Source organism: Apis cerana, linkage group LG1 (genome assembly GCF_029169275.1).
Source record: "Apis cerana isolate GH-2021 linkage group LG1, AcerK_1.0, whole genome shotgun sequence".
Lineage (NCBI taxonomy): Eukaryota > Metazoa > Arthropoda > Insecta > Hymenoptera > Apidae > Apis > Apis cerana.
In genome coordinates this window covers 20573601-20585810 of record NC_083852.1, presented here as the reverse complement: position 1 = coordinate 20585810, position 12210 = coordinate 20573601, and the positions used below count along the sequence as shown (strand labels likewise).

The following is a 12210-nucleotide window of genomic DNA, read 5'->3' as shown; positions in this document are numbered from 1 at the left end:
ATCACAGGTAAACAGGATCTCAGAAATCGAAAGAAGTAGTCTCTCTCACATGGAACATTAGAATGGAACAGGTAGAAAGAGGTGAATCGTATAGGTCAATAAAAATTTTAAATTTTATTTATTGTCATCTCACAAATAATTTTTCGTATAAATATTATTAAAATTAGTATTACAAGATTAGAAATAATAATCTGTAACATAATCTGAATAAGTTTAATAAAATAAATTAAATTAATATAAATATAAATGTTTTAATAATTATTTTAATTTTAAGATCAATCGTTATATGTATTTTAATAAATGTATTTTCCATAATTCATACTCTAAAAATTAGACAAAATCGATATGTAATAAGATTAGTGCAATTCTAAGAAATGCATTTACATCTTTACATTAGAGACCTCCCACAGCGTCGTCTTTTCTTCTTCGAATTTGTTCAATTTTAGATATATATATGTATATATATAGATATGTATATATATTATTCATTTAATCTGTACAATATAATCATGTATATCTATCATGATTTTTTTAAATAATAAAATGACAATAAAAATTTTTTATGGTAATACAAACAAATTAATTATTCAATTTTATTATTCAATTTTATAATATACTTACAAATATCATCATCCATATTTCTTCCCGCTTGTATTTGCATTTAAAATCACAGAAAATATCTTACACATATATATTTTAAAACACACAATTTATGACACAAACATGATTATTGAATTCATTATATATTATATATTATAACTATGCACTACGTAAAACAAATCACACTTTCTTTTATAATATTGAAAATTATATTTTAATTCAATATAAGAATTCTTATTAATAATTATGCTAAAATATTCAATTGTTTTATTTGTATAAATTATACACTATAATTCATTTTTTTATAAAATTTGAAGAGTATCATAAATCAAATTTTCAATATTTATAATCAAATTATTAAAAATTACTATAATAATATTTTATTATAGTTTTAATAAATATTATATCATTTTAATAAATAATATATTCAATTTTTACAGTTTATTACATTTTTTAAAAATGTATTAACTTTATGTAGTTTAGTTTTTAAAAATTTATTAATTTCATGAAGTTTAAATTGAACATTTTATTGAAGATAAATTATTAATAAATTCATAATTGAATCTGGATAAATGAAATTCTTATAAATAAAATGACAAAATATAATTGCACGAATTTCGTAAAGAACCTCTTTCAATGCAGTCTATCGCGATACTGCAAGGTTAAGAAGCTTACCTCGTAGGCGATCTTCTTTCTGGAAGTTAGCGCCGACGCATCAAATATTAAATTTATTTGAATATCGAAAAATAATTTTGATGTCATATTAACACATATATAAAATTAAACATAGCTATATTTGATTTAAAAACATTATATAATCTTCATTTTCGTATTTAAAAAAAATAATCCCGAAATATTTTAAATTTTTTAATATAAAAAAAAAATTAACAGTTTGCAATTAAAATATTGGATTTTATATAGAGTTTATATAGATTTTCTGCTATTCCTACACAAAAAGGAATTAATCAGAAATATCACATTCTAAAAATATTCTAAAAATATCATCATATGCAAATTATGAGTAGGGAAAATGAAAAAAGAAAATTTTTATCAATATTGAAAATTATATGAGATATATATTAATGAGATATATATTATTTAAATTGTATAAATAAATGAATAATATTTTATATATTTTGCTATTTTAAACAACTTAAATGAGAAAAGTAAGAATTATTGAAAAATTAATTAAATTTATTTTTATTTCGTTAATAAAATATACTTATTTTATAAATACGAAATAATTATATTTCTTATAAGGAAGATAAAAAGCAAAAATAAAAATAGCAAGATAAAATAAATAAAAACAAATTTGAAGATCTTGATCTTTATCGATATTTTTTGAAGTATAATTAAATAATTGAGATCATTATTGTCTATTATTATTGTTAATATTATTGTTAATATTATATATAATATTATATAACAATAATAGAACTATATTATTGTTAATAATTATTATAGAAATATTATTATTATTAATATTAAATTATTAAATTATATATTGAATGTTTAGAGATATAATTCAAGATATTCTTGTAATTAATAAATTGAAATTTCATCAAATGATAGTCCACATCATCAATGATATTATGTTACTCTACTTAAATCACATAAGAAAGATGATATAATTTATATAATTCATAAAAATATATAATGTTAAAACATGATTACATACATAAGATTTCTTTTGAATATATTTTTATTAGTTTTTATTTATAATAATAATATCACATTAATTTTTATTTGAAAAACTTTTTAAATGAATTTATAATTCGATCATTATATTAATTAGAAAAAACTATCTATGTATATGTATGTAATGATTTTTTTTTTATTATATATTTTTATATTACAGATCAAGGTAAAACGTGGAATGAAACGTGATCGTGTTGATCACTGCTATTTATAATTACGTAAATGACATATAGCGCCAATATGCTTTCCTAGCAAATGAATGAAAAGCATGTGTGCTTTAACGATATTATGAAATAAAGTGCTTTACACTTTGTTTTATTTTTTTAATGAATCCTTTAATAATTTATATAAATAAATTTATTTTGTTTATTTATTTATCAAATTATGAAACTATAAAAAATTTTGTATTATACAAAATTTTTGTTTTTTATATATATACATAAATGTAAATTATATATATTTTGTGAATTTTTAAATTAATATTACCTTTAATGCAAGAAATTTGCTCCTCAACGCTCTCACCTTGCCATGGATTTTCTTCAATTTGAATAATCCAACGAATTTTTCTTGGTTGCATCTATAAAAATACAATTTTTGTTATGAATGTTTAGAAAAAAAAATTTTGTTTATAATGAAATAAAATTTTTTATATATAACATTATAATTCATACAATATACATTAATACAATATACAATCAAAATCAGTATTTCACATTAGTTTTAATCAATATATCAATATCAATATATGATTATTTTTTACGGATAAAATGTCTATAGATAATACAATTTAAGTAAAGTTTCTCAAATATAACTTCAATCTTAAGTAAATATAATTTTTTATGAGTTAAAATATTTCAATAGTTTTTTTTATAATAAATATATATTTTAATTTCTTCTTACTATGTTGAATAAATTATTAAAAATAAAAGATGATAATAAAATCAATATATAAAATCAAATAAATAAAATTTCTCGTATAAAAATTATATTTAAAAAAATTTTTTTCAATTCAGTTTTTGAATTTCACTGTTCAAATTGATAAAGTTTTTATAAGTGAAATTAATACGATATGCGTATCAATAATTAGATATTAATGATTAAATATAGCAATAGCAAATTAAATCGTAAATTATCGTTCTATGAACATGAATTTATAAACAATACACATATAAATACCTTAAATATCGTCAAGAAACATTAGAAAAATGTTTGTAAAAACGAGAATTATGATTAAAACTACGACTAAATATACTGTTACGGGCAATACTCGTTTCACACTGACAATGATTTACTTGTCAACGGAAGTAACACTCTATATTGTGACTATCTGACGGTTCGTCACATCGGCCATGCGTGTTTGAATGTCGACTTTGGTAAGAAGAATTGTCAGAACTTTTACACCCACGGATCTGTTAGTTGCATGTGTGAACGAGAGCTTTCGTCCACGAAACACAAGTACGAATCACATTTAAATTCTTCTCTGTTAATAAAAAGAATATTATTCACTATTAATTCATTTAAAATGTATAATATCAACATAATTAAAATTAAAATTAAATATAATATAAAATTGTTATGAATTGTTTGAAATCAAAATTTTATAACAATTCGTAAATAATAAATAAAATAAATAAAAAATTTACTGAAAATTAAAATAATTTGATAAAAATAATTTGATAAAAATACATATGAAAAAATATTATCTTAAATAGTAATTTATGAAATATAAAATTTAATCATTAAAATTATAGTTTATATTTATATTGTTAAATAGGCTTTATTTAAATTTAAAATTAATCTTTATTTTAAAAAATTGTTATTAAAATAAAGATTAATTTTAAATCAAATTATCTTAATTTGATTCTTTTTATTAAAAGTTTTTAAATTTAAAATCGCATAAATCGATCTGCGTAATCGATCAAGTCATTCAGTTATTTTCAAGTCATTCTACGCATGCGTCAAAATTATATAGAAAAAACCATTAACCACGAGGCTGAAATTAAAGACATATAAAACACAAGTTATACAAATTTAAGTAAAAATTAAAATACAAAAATGTATTTAATGTATTATTTAAATGAAGATGGAAATCGAGTATACACATTAAAGGTAATAAATATGAAATATATTTTTTATTGTAAATTTTTATATATATTTATTACTGAAATCCAAAATGAATTTCTTTTCTGTATTTATATATTATGCTCTTTTATCAAATGAAAACATTAAATTTTTAGTATAATATTTATACTATCTTTTATACTAACCTTATATTTACTTATTATACTAACCTTATATTCATAACCTTATATTTTATTTTATTTATATATATATATATATATATTTTTGTTTCATAGAAAATTGATCCAAATGGAAAACCGACATTATCAGCTCATCCAGGTAAATAGATTTTATTTTATTTTATAAAATCATGAAATAATTTAATATTTCATAAAATATATAATAATAATAATAATAAAATGATTACAGCTCGATTTTCTCCAGAAGATAAATACTCAAGAGAAAGAATAACATTAAAAAGAAGATTTGGTTTGTTACTCACACAACAACCAGCACCTACTTATTAATATTTATACATAATTTTATATGTAATCATATATTTATATATTATATGTAAATGATATCATAATTATAAATATTACATAAAAGGTTTAACTTTTATTTATAACTTCTCTGTTTAATAATTTAAATATCATTTTATCTGTATTTAATATAAATTATATTTGAAATGCAATAAATATTTTATATGTAATGAATTAATCATTCATTTTATTTAATAAAATTGTTTATTCAGAATTTAATTCATCTTAACATGTACATATAAAAAATAAAAATTATATTTTAATTTATTATACAATATGTAATTATTTTGAGTAGGATACAATTTTATCAAATAATCTTGGAATTACATAAAACTAATATTTTCGTAATCTTAACATTATGTCAGAAATATTTTAGAATTTTATGAATAATTGCTTATATTATTAAACAAATTAAAATTTTTCTGGATTATATAGATACAATAAAATTATTAATACAAACTTGAACTTGTATTAATAATTTATAATATTACAATTTTCATTATCTATGTTATGTTAAATTTAAAATGCAAAATAATAATAGATACACAATTGATCTGTTTGATCGCTGTTTGCATCTTCATTTTTGTCATATAAAAATGAAATTTAATATTTTGCATTAAAAATAATTAAAAATATACATATTGATTTAATTTCAAATAAATTTAATATATATCTATTGATTTATCCATAATGTTTTATATCTATCTATTAATTAATAAATAATATAGAAATAAAGTTTTCCATGATATTTTTATATATATTTAAATACATTTTATATCATTGGAAAATATTATTTTATATTATATAAATGCCGAATTTTAACATTTTCTAACATATAAATATTATATTGAGTATTACAATAATTATCTTATTTACATGGTAAATGGAAATATTTATTAAATCAAAAGGCAATTTCTTAATTAACATGGCAATATAACGATACCTTTTGCAATATTTATATTTTGAACAATGAAACTAAAAACTAAATATAATATAAATAATGTTTATATTATTAATATTTCTTGTTCTTTTTATATATACTTACATATACTTACATTTTTCACAAATATTTATTATAGAACACAACATCCTTATTCTTGAGATGTTAATTATTTTTTCTTGATATTTTTATATTGTTTATATTATACAAACTATGTATAATTTCAAGTCCTTATTCAATATTGAGTATATTCTTGATCAACTTTTATACAGATTTTACAGAATTGTACTCAACAAAAAAATATTCAATCATTTTACAATTACAATAATTTCTAAGAATTTCAAAATCAAATATTATCATGAATATTTTATCATAAATTTAAGTCATAAAAATCATTCATCAATCAAAAATCAAATATTTAAAAAATAAAGAAAACAATTTAAGATAATTATGCTATATGTACATAATAAAAAAATTATAAGTACATATATTAAAAATAATAAATTTTTTATAATTTATTTTAAATTAAATTGAATAAGAAAATATATTGATTGAATATTATATATGAACTACATAACAATATTAGAAAATTAACATTATTTAATAAGTTTGCTAAAATATAAATCACATTATTACATGAAAAAAAGATCATATTATAGTTATTGTATTACAGAACTAAAAAACTTTGGAATTTGACTTACTATTCAAATATTGTCATATTTTTTCTCTGCTTTTTAATGGCAGAACTTAAGTTTATAATTTCTTATTATATAAATGTACAGTGATGCATATTAAAATTTGATTTTTGAACAAACATTATATAAACATACAATTTCAAACAATATATATAAATTCTGTTTGTCCAAAACTCAAATTTCAATTAAAAAAATAAAAAATAAAAAAACATAAACAAGCTTAATATAGTAATGAATAATAAATTAATAATAATAATATTACTCAGTATTATATAAAAATATACCAAATAACATAGAAACTGACTTGATAAATATACATACAATTTGCACTTAATAATGCCATAGATGTATTATACATTTTTAATACCAATATCTGCATTCAATTTGCTTCTGAAGGTGCAGCTGGTAAAACATGAACTTGCTGTGCTTTACTAGCATTGTAAACTTGACCAGGACTAAATGGTTCTAGTCTTGAACTAGAAACTATTTCACTTTTACGAATCATATCTTAAAAAAATTAATAAATGTTTGCGATATAAATTTATAAAAATATAAAAATTAAAAATTAAAAATTATATTAATATGTATAATATATTATGTATTATATATAAATATATATATTAAATTTTATTATATAAATTTTAATATATTATATATTATATATTATAACACTTACCACTTTTTGATTCTGGTGCAGGAATATATCGAGACAATCTAACAATAGGAAGAGGTAAATAACCACTAGTTAATGGCATCACGTCTAATGTGACACTTTGTTTTTCTAATACTTCCAAAGACACAATACCAGCAGTACGACCACACACAGCCCACATAGCTTGATCAGCAAGAACTTCATACATTAATTGTGGTGAAGGATTTGGATTTGGACTAGGTAACATACGTGTTACTGTAAGATAAAGATGGCACATGCTACCAGCACGACAAAATTCACCTCCATTTCCAGCTGCTTCAACTTTTGAAGACACTGTAAATAAAGTCTGGAAATGATATTATAAATAGAAACTCACCTTTTTGAAATATTTTTAAAATAAATTTTATATTTTATACTTAATTAAATTATCAATTAAAGAAATTTTTACATAAATTATAAATTTACTAATTTATGCATTAAACAGAAAATCAAATAATTATACCCTTACCACATAATCTGTAATATCGAAATTGCATCTGTAGAGACTGGATGCTTTTTCCATTCTTTGTAAATTATGAATTTGCAAAGGATCATCATTAGTATGTGAATCATTCAGATTTTCAGTATCATTGATTGATATATATTTTACACGAAAATCAGTCTTAATTGGCATCAAAGACTTTTCGTCTTTACCAATTTCAAGTTCCCACATAAATGATACATTTATCCCATTACCTATTATTAATCTTTGACCAGCAATAGGATTTAAACTTTTAAAATTAACATCTATTGATGTTACTGTTGTTAATTCTGGCTCAATTAATTGTAGAAGATGATTTGTTAATCCTGTTACAATTATTTGAAGAAATTTTCTTTGCTTTGCTGTATGAAGTTTCATATTTGACATAAGTGGTGGACCAAAATGTAAAGGAATGCTTTCTTCTAAACCCCATGGACATTGTATATTCAACTATAAAAATATAATATACAAATAAAAAGTATATAAATATTTATAAATATTTTCTTCTTTTATACATATAATTTTTTTATAATATATACATAATTTTGATCATTAAAATAATACAAATATATAAATATATAAAAAAAGTACCTTATGTTCTATTGATAATGAATCTTTCTTTGGTGGTAATTCAGCTAAAACTTTAAATTTTAATTGTATTGTTTGAAATGGCTCACAAAGTGGCAGTGATATTTCTAGTTCTTTAGACATTATTTCTTGAGAGCTATCAACTTTTATTATTAATCCCCTAGACGTACGTAATTTAAGTTTCATTTCCTTTGTTATTTTTATACTTCCACTCATAATAACTAGTTCTATATCTTGAATAAGACCTGCCAATAAATCTCTACCACATTTCATGGAAATTATAGGTTGAGTTTTAGCTACTTCGTAACACAATCGAGGATTTAAAATAGGAGATAAAAATTCCAATTTTTCTTCAATAACTAATGATATTTGACCAACTTTATAAAAACCAGGTTGATCAACACGTCTAGTTAATGTAAATGTGTTTATACCTGGTTTTATAATAAATTCATTACATAATAATGCTTTGCTAAAATCACCTTTTGCATTTATAGATGGTTTTCTATGTTTTGTACTATCAGAACGTCTTACAATAGGCTTAGTGTTTCTGTGTATAACACTAGCTGATCCGAGACTTTTATCTTCTTTATAATCTAAATATGAATATACTTGTAATTGAAGTAAAGTTGGATCAAATGGTTTCATATCTTCTAAAGTACATTTTGATAACAACGGTATTAATGGTTCAGGTGTTAATTTTGAACCTTTTTTTTTATTAGATATTAAAGGTTTTTGAATTTCTTCAACAGATATAGATGCTTTAGTGCAATTTACTTCTCTAGGAAATAAACTTTGTATATTTATTTCAATATTAACTACACAGTCTTGAACAATTTTATCCATCACTTTAATTTCCATACTATGTATCACAAAAGCACATCCAAATTCTATGAATAAAGGTTGTGGGGATGAGATCATTTTCATATATCCAAACATTTCTTCAAAATAAGTATTTCGCACAGTAATATGTAATACATCTAAACTAGCAATTGCAGCACATATTTTTGTATATTTCTCAACATCATCCATTCTTTTGTAGCATTGCGCCAATTCAAGTTGAGTTTGAGCTCCTAAATGACTCCAACCTTCATCAGTGTATGTTTTTAAAGCATCTGATAAAAATGCAACAGCTTTTTGGTTCTCCCCAAGCTCACTATAAAATTGAGCTAATTCTTTCCCAATTAATCTGGCTGATCGAATTCGACCTACATGTTTATAGGTACCCATAGCCAATTCAGCATGTTCAAGATATTGTTTTTTAAATGCTTCTTTTGATGAAAGTGCTTCTTTTAATTTATCAGTAGGTGTTAATTTACCCTCTAAATGTGATTCAGAATCTCCCATACCAGCTATTAAATAAACAACTGTATGTAACTGTTCACTAGATGGTTCATTTCCTGGCATTAATCCACATAATTTTCCTAAATTTCCCAACTAAAATAAATTATAATAAAGATTAATTATGTAGTTAATATTGAAATAAAATTTATATAAAAAATATAATTTTATAAACTAATATTTATTTGAAATTTATAATTAAAAAAATTATATAATTATATATACTTCTAGCAACTTACTTTATCTCTAGCAAGAGCCCATAAACTAGCTGTATGTAAGGAGCAAAGATCCAATTGTTGATTATTATCGATATTATAAGATGATAATTGACAAGCTTGCAATACTTCTAATGCACAAAGAAAAGACCAACATTCAATAGACCCTTCAGGTCGTTGAACTTCTAATATACGTAATTCGCTTAATGTATTATGAACAAATGATAAGCACCTTTGCGCAACCTAAATTGAATTATAGTTATATATTTATATTCATAATAAAATCAAGCTTTTTGTGAATAAAAATTTTATTTTACACTTACTTCCCATGGTTTGTTAAGTGATAATAACATGGCACACTGTCTACTGAATAAGTAACTTCTAAGATCTAATAATGATGCTTTACATTCAGCCAAAAGATTTCTTAAATGATGATTTATACCATTACTTAAATTAACACCACCCCAATTGTTTAATGGAGTTTGAAATAAATTTAACCAAATTGGTGTATCTATAAATTTTTAAATAATAAATTAATTTTACAATTATATATAATAAAAAGATAATAATAAAAAAACAATGAAAATAATATACCTCCTACATTGGAATTAAGAACAAATTGTGTAAAAAGAGCATCCAATTCATCATACTGTACTAATGCTTCATCATATAATCCTAACATTTGTAAAACAAATGCAAGCTCTTCCTGAAAAAATGAATTATAATTGAATTATAATTGAATTATAATTGAAAATTATATATCATAAAATACAAAAATAATCATTAAAAATATAAATCTTAATTTACCTGTAATAAGAAATAATGACAGAAATTCCAATTTGGATGATTTCTATTTTCTCTTTGTTCTCTAATAATGTCTTCAAAATGAGATAATCTTTTATCATATGCAACAAGCATTAAATAACGTATACGGTTAATTAAACTTCTCCATGATTCAGCTGATCGCATTTCTGATTTTATTGGATTTATAACAGCACAACATCTACAAAATACATTTGACATGAAATAATAAATATATAACATATACAATAAAAAAAAATAATATATGAAATATGTTTATTAAATATTTATCAATTAATTATTACTTCACCTATCACCATTCTTTGCTGCAAAATCACTACGAATTTTATCTAGAACTGTTGTTCTTGGTAATAATTTATTAGTTTTTTTTATATCATAAGTTTCTACTATAATAATCATCCAATCTTGAATGTGATATTGTGTTAATATCTTCAACCAATTATCTATATCTTCCCTGATATTTGATTTATAAGTATCTACATCCTGTAATCTCAATATCAATAATGAGAAAAATATGAAACAAATATCTAAGTATAAAAAAATTTTACTTATAAAATATTTAAAAAATTATAATAATCTACTTACAGAACATTCAGTCCAATAAATATGAAATATTGGCTGTTTTATAAGATGCCAATCTTTCTCAGTTGGTAAAACATCTTTGGAAAATGGCAAAAATGTTGCTCCTAATTTAACTTGTTTAATTGGTCTACTAAATGATCTACGCCATTCTACCATATCAGCAGATATGGCTTGAAGTAAACTATTTTCCAATGTAGAAAATAATTTATCATCTCCTGCATCTATATTAAAAATAATAAAAATAAATAGAATAAATTAAAATAATATAAATAAAAATTATAAAAAGTTTCATTATGTATTGTATAATATGTATTATTTAATGAGTATAATTAAAATAAAAAACTATAATATATTTAATAACAATTTAATAAAAATAAATTGTAATATATAGAAAAATATTTGTTATAAAAAAAATGTTAACCTATTTAAAATAACATATGTTCATTAAAATAATAAATGTAAAATTATTAAAAAGATTTTAATTGTAACAAAAATTTTTATTGTGCATTATATAGCTTTGAACATATAATTTGATATCATAAATATTATTAATTAAAAAAAAAAGAAAAATATTATGAAAATTGATAGTTCATAGAAAATGTAAATAACAATACTTAAGAGTGTCATCAGAAAGAGGTTAAATAATTAGAATTTTAATTAATTAACTTACATGTAATAATTGGTTTAATATCCATAAAGATATCTGATCTATGTTCACCACCCAAAGACGACCCCCCATTGCAATTCATTTCTAAAGATTGGCAGTTGCTTCGCGAACTTGCTTTTAATCATTACAATTTTACGTCACTTTTATTACTTTATATAAAAATTATTTTTCAGTTTATCTTAAAATAAAATATTTAATATTTCAATATTTTTTCTTTATTGAATTAAAAATAATAGTTTTATCCGTCACAAATAGATAGAAATTCAACATAATATAATAAATCTAACATT

The 12210-nt window shown here is 20.8% G+C and overlaps 3 protein-coding genes across 25 annotated transcripts in view; 1 reads left to right on the top strand and 2 right to left on the bottom strand.

Annotated features, from left to right (window-relative positions):
- Positions 1-3630, bottom strand: part of LOC108003197 (dystrophin, isoforms A/C/F/G/H) — a 419614-nt gene extending 415984 nt beyond the window's left edge. For 8 of the 20 annotated variants that reach the window (XM_028669401.2, XM_062070814.1, XM_062070815.1 and 5 more), the window contains exons 1-2: positions 3475-3621; positions 2785-2875 (exon numbers count right to left, since the gene is read on the bottom strand). In XM_028669401.2, coding sequence (XP_028525202.2) covers positions 2785-2875 — 91 coding nt within the window. In that variant the 5' untranslated portion in view covers positions 3475-3621. Of the gene's footprint in view, positions 1-2784; positions 2876-3474 lie in introns of all 20 variants that reach the window. The other 12 variants (XM_062070816.1, XM_062070813.1, XM_062070817.1 and 9 more) reach the window with 4 other exon arrangements.
- An 84-nt stretch (positions 3631-3714) lies between these two features.
- LOC108003200 (H/ACA ribonucleoprotein complex subunit 3) lies at positions 3715-5075 on the top strand. Its single transcript, XM_017065329.3, has 3 exons — positions 3715-4407; positions 4656-4698; positions 4789-5075. Exons 1-3 carry the CDS (start codon positions 4354-4356, stop codon positions 4884-4886), a joined length of 195 nt encoding a protein of 64 aa, XP_016920818.1. The 5' UTR covers positions 3715-4353; the 3' UTR covers positions 4887-5075.
- An 11-nt stretch (positions 5076-5086) lies between these two features.
- On the bottom strand, positions 5087-12066 carry LOC108003216 (trafficking protein particle complex subunit 10). 4 transcript variants are annotated; one of them, XM_017065349.3, is made up of 11 exons: positions 11924-12066; positions 11257-11474; positions 10961-11154; positions 10657-10852; positions 10444-10555; positions 10173-10360; positions 9874-10092; positions 8300-9730; positions 7697-8158; positions 7213-7534; positions 5087-7043 (listed from the first exon to the last, which is right to left on the bottom strand). In XM_017065349.3, the coding sequence occupies exons 1-11, from the start codon at positions 12000-12002 to the stop codon at positions 6916-6918; spliced, it is 3549 nt and encodes a 1182-aa protein (XP_016920838.1). In that variant the 5' UTR covers positions 12003-12066; the 3' UTR covers positions 5087-6915. The 4 variants fall into 4 exon arrangements, with proteins under 4 accessions (XP_016920838.1, XP_028525213.1, XP_061926820.1 ...); XM_028669412.2 differs by lacking the exon at positions 11924-12066 and having other exon boundaries at positions 10961-11161; positions 11257-11397; XM_062070835.1 differs by lacking the exon at positions 5087-7043 and having other exon boundaries at positions 7293-7521.
- Between the last annotated feature and the right edge of the window lie 144 nt (positions 12067-12210).